This window comes from Esox lucius, chromosome 20 (assembly GCF_011004845.1).
Source record: "Esox lucius isolate fEsoLuc1 chromosome 20, fEsoLuc1.pri, whole genome shotgun sequence".
Classification (NCBI taxonomy): domain Eukaryota; kingdom Metazoa; phylum Chordata; class Actinopteri; order Esociformes; family Esocidae; genus Esox; species Esox lucius.
In genome coordinates, this window is record NC_047588.1 from 2,816,995 (window position 1) to 2,829,605 (window position 12,611).

At 37.9% G+C, this 12,611-nt stretch overlaps 1 protein-coding gene across 1 annotated transcript; it reads right to left on the reverse strand.

The window, feature by feature from the left end:
* Positions 1-206: 206 nt before the first annotated feature.
* LOC105009754 (calcium homeostasis modulator protein 5) lies at positions 207-10,459 on the reverse strand. The gene is made up of 2 exons (XM_010869185.4): positions 9,524-10,459; positions 207-651 (listed from the first exon to the last, which is right to left on the reverse strand). The coding sequence occupies exons 1-2, from the start codon at positions 10,064-10,066 to the stop codon at positions 271-273; spliced, it is 924 nt and encodes a 307-aa protein (XP_010867487.1). The 5' UTR covers positions 10,067-10,459; the 3' UTR covers positions 207-270.
* Positions 10,460-12,611: the final 2,152 nt, after the last annotated feature.

The following is a 12,611-nucleotide window of genomic DNA, read 5'->3' on the forward strand; positions in this document are numbered from 1 at the left end:
ATGAAAAAGACAGCTTTGCTGAGGGTGTAGAGACACAAGAATGTCGTCCAATTTGCTTGTTATGCATTGATATCAGTGCTTTGGTGAAAATGAAGCAACAATACTTATTTTGAGTCAGAGTTTATTCTATAGTGTTATACTGTATATACTGCCATGTGTCTTAAAGGTAAAAGAAATGGAAAACAATTCATACAATAACATTATAAAGGGTATTTGTTTAATCTTTGTAAACTTCTCATAGCCATTCAATTCCCCACTCTCAGTTCATCTTTATACATGCTCCAAGTCCATCTTGAATGGTCGCCTCTCAGGGCTGTAGTCTCGGCCATCACGTTCAACATACCTATGCAGGGTGCTGTAGTACTGCTCACTCTTAGTGAAGCTGTAGAGTGCAGAAATCTCCTCCCAGGATTTATGGTTTGGAAATGGGAATTTCTCAGGTTCACGATTCTCAAAGAAGCTCTTAATGTTCCTCTCAGCCAACTTGGAGGCATACTCCAGAGTGAAGGTATCAAACTGCTCATTCTCCTTTTCTATGTAACGCTTCCAAAAGGTGAGCTGCAGGTAACTGACCTGTGAGCGGCAGTTGGTATAGCAGGTCCCAAGGAGACCTATTGTGACTGAAATGATGATGATACACCAGCCCAGGATCTTGGGATACAGAGAGACAAATGAATAGTGTTAATAAACAATGCAAAGATTTTTCAATTGAAAATCATTACAGAAAACAAATGTTCTGGTCGTAGGCTTGCTCGCTTGTTTTAAAGTATTAAAAGTGAATGGCCAGGAAAAATCCCACTTTTTACAGTGCATGGTCTGTTAACTCATACCCGAATTATGGAACCCCCACCCAACTAAATATATTTTATAATTAGCAATGGCTCTTTAGTATTCATTCATTTGTAAGGGACTTATCTACTGGAGAGAAAAACTAATTGAACGGAACAGCGGCCCTCAATCTCAGTATGTGAAGACGGCTTAGATGGTTTTGTTTCTGTTGCTTAAAAGGTTAGAAAGTTACTGTAAAGTTGGTCTTGTAGCTTAATTTGTATTTTTTTTAGCAACCACAGTATTCTATGTTATATAAAATGTTATAACAATCATGCAGAATTTGGTCAGTATTAACCTTTATTTATACAGATGAGTCAAACTGAGACCCTGGTCATTTTTATAGCTGAGCTATAACACACGTAGTGTTTAGCAGGTAGCGTCCCCAGATGGGCACTGCTCTAAATAGGGATATCCCCTTTGTAGGGGTGAGTAGGGGCCTTACCAAGGTCGCTACACACATTTAGAAATATGAAAACAAACATCACTAAATACATATTAGAAACCCTTAAAATGCAGATAGAATGCATCAAAAACTATTACGAATAACAATTACACTCAACCATTTGTCATTGCTTCAAATGTTCAGTACAAAAAAATAATATGTTTGTGTGTATGTGATATCTTAAAGGTGTGAGGGATTATGCTTGTAACATTTACATTACTGAATTTAAAATAATGTCACAATTTGTCTCTTCCCCTTCTTTTACCGAACATGGCTGAAATAGTATTAGAAAACTCTTACATATGGGCTTATGTATTGGTGTAAATGGTGTGATGAATCCAAATGACAACAACCAAACTTGTTATGAATGATGTTATCAATGCTTTTGAATGAAAGTGTTGCTGCCCTGTTTATAGACCTTTCTAAGACCTTTGACCCAGTTGATCATGATATATTATTAAGGAAATTGTCCCAATTAGGCCTTAGCTGTGGTTTTGTGCCTATATCTTAAACATTGTACTCTGGCCATTATGTCTGATTTTCTTGAGGTACATAAAGGGGTTCCATGCAGATACATTTTAGGACCTGTTCTTTTTACTCTTTACATTAATGATATTGGGCAATCTGTTAAAGACTATGCTCTTCGTCTGTATGCAGATGACACTATTATCTATGCTCCAACTATTGATCTAGCAGTGTAAAGTTTGCAGTCTGATTTTATAGCTGTTCAGGGCGCCATTACAATTCTAAAGCTTGATCTAAATATTGGGAAAATGAAATACATGCTTTTCTCAAAGTCTGGATTGTATCTTTATTCAATTAATGGTTCCATGATTAAACTAGTACCTGCATACAAACACCTTGGTATGTGGACAGACAGTGATCTATCCATCAAGAAACATTTAACAGAGCTAGTTAAGAAACTTAATTGTAAAGTGGGATTCTTTTATAGAAATAAATATTGCTTCTCCCTGACTAGAAGGAAGTTATTTGTTCAGTCAAGGTTTTTACCTGTTCTACATTATGGATATACTATATACCACAGTGCAAAAGACACGACCCTGAGATCCTTTAACTCTGTTTTTCATAGTGCCCTTCGTTTTAATACACCTGTCAGTTTTAATAAAAGTTGGCTGCGTGTAATTAAAGACCCATAGACTTCTGCATTACTCTTATTTTTTACAAAGCCCTTCTCCATAGAATTCCAACTTACTTCTCTGTTGAAGCTCAGAGTTTCTGATTATAACATCAGGTCACAGGGTTGGTTAACATTACTGATCCCTTTGGTAAACGCTGAGCGTGGTAGATCAGCTTTATCATGCTTAGCACCCAATGTTTGGAAGGCATCCAATCGATACGTTGTTTGGATGCCTTAGTGCCCTTGGGTCGGTTTGTTTTAATGGCTAAGGATTTTTATTTCTAACAAACTGCGTATATATTTGCATATTTTATATGTATTTATATTTATGTGCCATTTGTTTGGTTGTGTTCCCAGGGCACATTTGTGAATGGGACTCAGGTCTAAAATGTGTCCCCCCCCCCGGTTAAATAAAATATATAACATAAAAGCCTATTTCCATATTTCCTTAAGATGTCAAACTGTTTTTTCTAGGGATTTTTGATCAATTGTATTAAATTGCGCCATAATAACCAAGTTATGTCTTGGTGGTCGTAGTGACGGTACAGTGTCATTGTTAGACTGTGTTGTTCTGAAGGTCCGTACTTTACATTGTTTCACACAAAAAACACGCAAATTCATTACATTTCACAGTGGACATGAGTTCTGATGATATATGCTTTTGGGGGTTTGTAAGCTTGTCAACCATGGCAAATAGAGATCTTGTTGATCATTCCCGATAAATGTTGCTGTCTGGCCCTGTGTAACTCATAGTTGAAGCTATCAAGCCTTTGTGTATAGATGTCATAGTGGATTTGAAGTTTAGTTTTCCTCCACTTATGTTCCTTTTTCCTACATTCTCTTTTCAGGGCGCTTACCATCATGGTGGTTCTCCTTGGTGTTTTCAGTTTGCTAATAGTTTTCTTTACCTTTACCAGTGCAACACGATCCATGACATTCAATATTCTGACATAAAAAATATCAACTGACTCAGCATGTATTGTTGTAAAGTTATGGCTTCCATTCCATTTAAACTGTTTTTTCAACATTTTAAAATATAAAAAAATATTGTTTTTACAGCTTTTGTAAGCTGGTCACTAAAACAGTAAGTGAAACGTTAGCTCTAATACTAACATCAGGGACACTACATACATTTTAAAGATATTTGTAATTACATTAGAATGTGCAAATTGTATGATATATTAAGAATTTCAAAACTTAGAATATGTTATGAATTTGCAAAAACGTTATTTATGGATTTTTGGTTTAAAACCGAGTTGTTGTCACTTTAATTTCCCTAGTTTCCACATGGACAGTAAATTCTACACATCTGTGTCTTGTGAGCAACATTAAAGAAACACTTCCGGGTCACGAAAATCTGGAATTTTTCAAAATAAAAGAGACCACCGAATTACTTAAAAACTGAGATAAATTGAGTTAATGTATTGTAGGAAATGTTCAGGAGACTCGATAGAATGATTATATGCAAAGAAATCAAGGGGCACTCTGTATTTGCAATTGTTGCTGGTGTTTTACTCAGCCCACCCTATTGGCCATAATGTAACTCAATGCATATGAAATATATATTGGCATATAAAAAAAAAAACCTGTTCTATACGCCCCGGTGAATGTATTGTAGGAAATGTCAAGGAAGGTGTATAGAGTAATTATATGCAAAGAAATCAAGGGACACTCTGTATTTGCTATTGTTGCTGGTGTTTTACTCCACCCACCCCATTGGCCACAATGCAACTCAATGGATATGAAATACATATTGGCCCATAAAAAAAAGACTATTCTATACGCCGCGGTGAATGTATTGTAGGAAATGTTCAGGAGACTCGATAGAATGATTATATGCAAAGAAATCGAGGGGCACTCTGTATTTGCAATTGTTGCTGGGGTTTTACTCCGCCCACCCCATTGGCCATAATGTAACTCAATGCATATGAAATATATATTGGCCTATAAAAAAAAAACTGTTCTATACGCCGCGGTGAATGTATTGTAGGAAATGTCAAGGAAGGTGGATAGAGTAATTATATGCAAAGAAATCAAGGGGCACTCTGTATTTGCAATTGTTGCTGGTGTTTTACTCCGCCCACCCCATTGGCCACAATGCAACTCAATGCATATGAAATACATATTGGCCTATAAAAAAGAAACTATTCTATAATAGAGAGTGCCCCTTGATTTATTTGCATATAATCATTATATCGAGTCTCCTGAACATTCCCTACAATACATTCACTGCGGCGTATAGAATAGTTTTTTTTTTTATAGGCCAATATGTATTTTATGTATTTTATCCATTGAGTCTCCATTAAGTTACATTGTGGAAAAAGAGGGTGTGGAAATATTGTGTGGCTATATGTAGCACACTGTTCCCCATGATTAGACAGGTTTGTCTTACTCTACACATTCTCCTGGACATTTCCTACACTGCTTTCTCTGTGGAATATTCAATAGTTTATTAGTTATGAGGCAATATGTATTCCATATTCTGTCATTGGCATTGTCTGAATTTTACCCTTGGAACGTGTTTTAACACCCACTTTTTATCGAAATTAGTCTTAAATATGATCATATTTGAATTGTTGTCAATGTTCTCAAACAATTAATAAACTCAATTTATCTCAGTTTTTAAGTAATTCGTTGGTCTCTTTTATTTAGAAAAATTCCAGATTTACGTGACCCGGAAGTGTTTCTTTAATGTTGCTCACAAGACGCAGATCCAAGGCACTTGCCGGGAGAACATTGACTGGTCTCTTGGATATTCATGTTTGTTTTGATAAATAGTAATCCACCATGACTTGTCTTCAGGTGTTTGCATACTAGCTGTACAGTCTAACGGGTCTCTGAATCTCATTTCTAATTGTAGGCTACCGGTGGAGACCACTGAAATACTTCCTGTGGTGTCTTCATCTGAAGCTAGGTTGACAGCGTGCAGGGTGTATCCAATGCGTTGTCCTTTCTCTCGATAGGCAAAACCATATCTTTTAAATGTCTTCCCGTAGCCAAGTATAGATTATAAAATTCTCTAACGCATATACCGTTATTTAAATTTGGTTGGAAGGCCTTAGCTGCAATTTGACGTCCGTCCTGTCAGAGGGCCACATACTCTGCATTGAAATTACGGAAATAAAAGCGTTTTTTATCGAGATACCCGGTGCTAGCCACATGATCAACCAATCCGATAACAATGCTGCGGGGGTGTGCACCCAAAAACAAATTGTCTTGACTGCAAATTCTAGATCCTCTGGGGATGCTCAATGTTTTCATAGTTATTCTTTGAAGTGGATACAGGGCATTTCCTTTCATTAAGGCCTGGGAATGTCCTAAACAAACGGCCGGAGATAGAGCAACTTTTTTCTCAAAAAGTGATGCACTCAGCAGTTTTAGACCAAAATCCCCATCAGCCGCGGCCATTAGGCATAATTAATCTTTTGCTCTTGTTAATTTGACTCTAAAGTCAACGGTATTTAGGGGTAAACGCTCTTGCTGGAAAATGTCAATGTATTGGGCCCAAATGTTGGGAGTTTCTAGAGTACCCCGAATGCGCAATTAATCCTCTATTTGCTCCTGGTGGAACGGTTGTGGGGTCAGTGAAATCCATAGCACTGCCTGTATCTTTGTTAAACAACCCTTTGGCAAATTGCTTATTCAGTGTACAGCGGGGAGAACAAGTATTTGATACACTACCGGTTTGCAGGTTTTCCCACTTACAAAGCATGTAGAAGTCTGTAATAAAAAATAAGAAAAATTCGACTAGCAAAGGATAACTTACAGTGGTGTCTGGCAGTGGAATTTGCTGTCTCTGTTGGTTCGTTTGGAGGTGGTGGCTCATTATCAGAATCCCATGAAGACCCGACATCCGAGATGTCGATTTCTGGATCTATTTCTGATCCTTCATCTGACTGCATCTCTTATAAATTTTGCAGCATCTGCAAAGTCCAGTGTGAAGTTTCCACAGTCAGTGATGATTTGGAGTACCATGTCATTTGCTTGTATTGGTCCACTGTGTTTTATCAAGTCCAGAGTTAATGCAGCCATCTACCAGGAGATTTTAGAGAAGTTCATGCTTCCATCTACTGACATGCTTTATGGAGATGCTGGTTTTCTTTTCCAGCAGGACTTGGCACCTGCCCATGTGCCAAAACGACTGGTAACTGGTAGCTTGTCCATGGTATTAGTGTGCTTGATTGGCCAGCCAACTCGCCTGACCAGTCAACAGGGAAATTACATACACCAGACCCAATAACACAGATGAGCTGAAGGCAGCTACTGTATCAAAGAAACCTAGACTTCCATAACACCTCAGCAGTGCCACGGGCTAAATTAACATACTTAGGAAAACTTTGCAGGTGTTTTAATTAGCTGATTAGAGCTCTTTTCAGGTCAATATTTCTAAACTATACATTTTTCTTTTAATATTTTTAGCTAAGCCATAATCATCAAGATTGAAACAAAAAAGGCTTGAAATGTTTCGCTTTGTGTAATTAATCTAGAATATATGAAGGTGTCACTTTGATTTTAGTAAAGGGAACAAATGAACTTTTCCACGATATTCAAATTTTTGGGATGCACCTGTATATCTCAGTCATTTGTCATTTGAATATTACATCAAACAATAAATGCCCTCTAGACCCCATATCGTCTGAATAATCATTTGGTTTCCTCATTCGGCATTTACAAAGAACAAAGACAATTTCATGGCTATAGGCTCCACCCGGTGTAGTTGGTTTTCATGGCTCCACCCGGTGTAGTTGGTACTATAGATGGGACACATCATTTCACGAATTGCTGCACCATCAAAAGATAAACGCACATTTCTTTACGAACTGCCAAGTGTCTGGCAGTTGGGATGCTTTCTCAAGGAGTGTTTTTCCATTTTTACACACTGGTAGACCAAAATGCAAGGTTTGGTAGATGATATAAGCAGACATAAGGGTGGCACAAATGAAGGCAGATTGGACTGTGCCCACTGATTACCTAATAACATAAGTAGATGTTAAATATCTTTATTTCAATATGGCAACATGACATATCTTCTACAGTTTGCTATAATGAATTCACTGACATAGACCTCTTCCCTATCAGCCAATCACTGTGGGCATATGCTTATTCGTAGAACACGACATCAGCCATAGCAACAGGGTCAACCCCACCCTTTCTCATAGCCTTAGACTTCTCCCCATTCCTTAGTAAAAGTTGTTCTTAGCAGCTTTGTGAAAGGTTTTTAAGAGGAAACTCTTAGCTAGGAGGTTTAGTGCTGTTTGGGAATACGGCCCCTGGTCCTGTAAAATGACCTCAGTTCTCTTGGCTAATATATGACCCTACGCTCTGTACCCAATGACTCCCACGAGATTGCTTCCAGTACCATTATGGATCCACCACTCTGTTTAACAGTTGGCAGCAGACATTGTGGGCTGAAGGCATCTGTTGGGCTTTCTCCAAATGTAATCCTGATGTTGCAGGTTTTCCCACTTACAAAAGCATGTTGAAGTCTGTAATTTTTATCATAGGTACTCTTCAACTGTGAGTGACGGAATCTAAAACAAAAACCCAGAAAATCACATTGTATGATTTTTTAGTAATTAATCCTTCTTCTTCCTCCAAACACGGTGACTGTTTTCTAATAATGGCGCCAACAGTTGTTGCCTTCTCACCAAGCTGCTTGCCTATTGTCCTGTAGCCCATCCCAGCCTTGTGCAGGTCTACAATTTTATCTCTGATGTCCTTACACAGCTCTTTGGTCTTGGCCATTGTGGAGAGGTTGGAGTCTGTTTGATTGAGTGTGTGGACAGGTGTCTTTTATACAGGTAACAAGTTCAAACAGCTGAGAGTTAATACAGGTAATGAATGGAGAACAGGAGGGCTTCTTAAAGAAAAACAAACAGGTCTGTGAGAGCCGGAATTCTTACTGGTTGGTAGGTGATGTCATGCAATAAAATGCTAATTAATTATAAAAAATCATACAATGTGATTTTTCTGATTGTCTCGCACAGTTGAATTGTACCTATGATAAAAATTACAGACCTCTACATGCTTTGTAAGTAGGAAAACCTGCAAAATCGGCAGTGTATCAAATACTTGTTCTCCGCACTGTATAGGAAAAAGGGTGATGACTCGTCCGACCATATTACTTTCTTCCATTGCTCAGGCTACCAGGTTTTGGTTCTTACACAAACTTATGCATCTTTGTGCATTGCCTTGAATACAAGTAGTTTTCAAATAGCAGCCCTGCCATAAATAGCAGTACTGTGGAACTCACAACCTTCAGATTTGTCCAGGCTGAGTCACAGAGAGGCTGATTAAATAATTTGTTAATTGTGGAAGCAGTGCATTTCAGGCATTGAGCCACTGCCTGTCTATCCCTGTCAGTCACTTTGACTCTCGACTAACAATCATCTTTGTCGATTGGCAATTTTTCCTTGCTTGGAATATGCTGTAATGATTTTTGAGACTGTTCCCTTTGACACATTAACACATTTTGCATTCGTTATGACTGATGCACCTGCAATTTGAGCACAGACTATTTGGCCTCTTTCTAAATTGTTAGTAGTTTTACAGAAATCATATCAATGTACTAAATTTCAAACATCTTTAACAGCTAACATTATGTACTACTAATTGGCAATCAACCTAATGTGACCAATGCAGCTGCATTTGTGATTTAGTTGCTTCAAAACAACGGTGTTTTCATTAATTTGTCCTCCCCCTGTATTTGACACGCTGAGCTGATCCATCCCTTTCTAACTTTTAACTGTCACTAAGTATGATCATTGTTATTTTACAGTTATAAGGTGACATTTTACAGTGAATCTCTTGTAGTTTGTTACTGCACAAAAAAGGGAGTAGAACTCAGCAACTTAGAAAATGATTATTAATGTATTATTAATATCTAGAAAATGAATGTGTAAAATATTGTTAATATGTATGTGATTTTGAAGACATGGAACACACAGATATAGTACACATTTCTCAATGATTCAGCAAAAACTGCATTTTAATCTGACTCCTACCAGCAATCGCAGCAGAATAGACAAACTATGGCAGGTATGGTCAGAGACAAATACTAAATTCCACTACACAAAGCTCCAAAACAGGATCTGATTTCTGCTTGTACTTACCTGTGACTGAGCCTTGAACATGCGCAACAGCTCCTGGCTTTCATCACTGGACAGGTTGGATTTGCCGCAGGGCACATGGGCCAGTTCGGCACTGCATTTCAAGGTCTTGTTTTTACAGAACATATCCACGACAAATGTATCCTCCAATCCACTGACTGCACACTCATAGAAGGTCCCGTTCAACAGTGCCACACACAGCCACATAATAGGAGCCACACAGGCACCAGAGAAGATATTGACCAAGACTTTCAGGCAGTGAAAAACATTGCCCCTGGGACATAACTTCATGGGGTTGAGACAGCAGCCAGTGTAGAGACGCCACAGCTTGTTGCTGAAAAAGAGACCCAACACCAGGAGTACTAGCCCCGGGCCAAGCAGGAAGAGTATGCCATAGGCAAAGTTCTGGTCGGGATTGCAGGGGCACTGAAAGGAGAACAAAGTGAAGATCCGTTCTCCTCCAATAGTCAGGAGGGCCATGAAGCTATAACCAATGGTGGCTTTCTGGTTCATGAAGAAGCGCAGGACGGTCTGGAAGTTATCCATGTTGTTGATAAATGCTTTCGAATGTATGTTCCCCAAAAAACCAAATCATGTAAATGAAGTAGAGAAAAAAAAACTATGGAACTATGAAAAGGTTTACTGTAGGAATGTAACCAACTTTTACTCCCTTCTCTGTCCTGCTTTTATGCCGAAGATAAACACAAATACTGAAGCCTGTCTCTGCCCCTCCCTTTTGCATCTGGTTGTCTCTTTCTTCCTACCTAACAGCTCCTCCCTCTTTTCCTTAATTTCTCTCTTTCACATTTTTGTCTAACTATAATTCAGTTGTCCGTGTTCTCCCACTATCAAGCCCCACCCTGATTCTTCTTTCTTCCTTCTCAATCTCTATTTCTTGCTCCCCTCTTTCTTGCCTCTGTGTACTGTAGGTAATAAAACAGCAGAAACTGGCTAATATCCTGCAGAACTGGTTTGTGATTTCAGACCATTCAGCTGCTGTTGCCCTTTGACACCCAGTGTCATATGACAAGCAACCACACAGTCATGCAGTCTGTCAGAAAGAGCAATACTTTACTTAAACTTAACTAAATAAATTCCCAAACATCTTGACCCAGAAAATAACATAATATGGTATGATATACAATAACATTTTGTATTCTCACCTTCTGTCTTTCTTTTACACGCATACACACACACACACTCACACATGCAGGAAGCAGTGTGGTATTTCCGTACTACAGTTGCATTCCTTGGCAGTTTTAATGGAATTCGACAATAATGTTAAAAGGCTTACTGAGCAAAGCCCACTGATGTAGATGCATGTCAAACCCAAAACTATAACAATGAAACAATGAAAGATGTGTAGTCATACAGTAGCATTTACATTTGACTTCTAAGAATGTTTCAGACAAAGGAGGAATGTGACATGTTCTGAATCAGTGATTGTTAGAAAGAAAATTGTCTTCCTCTAGCAACAAAATGCCTTTGAATACACTGAGTACACCACAGAGAGGCTTTTACCAGGTCTGATACACAGTACATTAATTCATACCACAGAGAAGCATTTACCAAGTCAGTTAGCCAAGTCAGTTAGCCAAGCAAGTTAGTTAAAGTAGATAACATTAGCGAAGGACAATACAGTATGTATGTGAGTAGGCCTCCTCCTGGTACTGTAAGTAGCTTCACTATCTAGCTTTTCATTAGTTATCTAACATTGTGTTTAATGAATTAGTGTAGCCAGTTTAGCCAGGAAACCCAAGTGGTAATTGGTCAGCAACGCTTCAGCTGATGCAGGATCACTCCTATCACCATGTCAGATAGTATACCTGTCTATTTAAACATCAGGTTCCTAACTCAGTCAGATGTTGATGTTTGTACAAGCATGTGGGTGCTCACCCACCCACCATACCTGCCTCCATCTGTTTGGTTCTGTATAAAGTTCTTATAAAGTATTATATTAACTGTTAATGAAATATCTTTGAAATAACTTAGCTATATTTAGGTACTTATATAACCCCACATTATAAATGTTTCAGCAAGCCTTTTTCACAGCAAGCTAGGATTTTCATAATAGCTATTAGGAAACTCATTAGCTTTTAGAAAAGCAGGTATAGAGTGGGTATAAAGTCACCACCCCTTTCAAAATGATGCATTACAGCCTGAAATAAAAACCACATCAAATCTGACTGTTTCTGGCTTTATTTACACCTAGTACCTGTCAATATCCAAGTAAATATAGCGTTTTCTTAGCGGGGTAAGATCAGGTAGATTGCGTCAACATACGGTAGATTATGTCAAACTGTGATTGCGCTATTCCAAACACATGGGGGAGCTAGAACACTGAAAAAGGTATTCGTTCTCAAAAATCTTTTATAAATGACAGTACACACAATGTTCTTCTAAAATAATAGGTTATGAATTTAAAAGTGAAATCTTAGTTGCAACTTCATCACTGATATAATTACGTAATGTTTTAATAAAGAAATACACCAATAGCCTACACATAAATGTAAACATTTGTTTAAACATTTGAATTATCTTAGGAAATAATAAAATACAAAGCCTCACTTTTGTTATGATCATAGTTTTTAAGTGCGGCATGGTAGAAAAAGACATCTTATGACAGTTGGCGAATAGGCTGTCAGAGTTTACTCTATTGTATTTCATAGACAAATGCGTCAGTCACTTATTAGTTGCATCAGCTCATTTGTTTCATCAAATCAGCCAATATGGCCGTTAAAATTCTCAAATTCCAGCAGTATAGATTAGCACCCAAACATATCTTTTCAATAGCCATACTGTATAATAACCTACATTTAAACAGAAATAAAACCTGAGCAAACAGTATAGGCAACCACAGAAAGTTGCTATGATCTCATTGTCTTCTAGGTTAATTTTCTTAATCAATCCTCTTCCTCTTTTTAACAGCAAGACCTAATCGTGGTAAGCGAATTTTGCCGTTCACTTACCAGACTCCAATCTTTATACTAATAATCGGAGTTATTATTTTTTAAGTATGGAAACGGATTCTAAAATCAACTCCTAATAAATTGTATACAAATACGAATATGATATCACACCAGTAAAATGT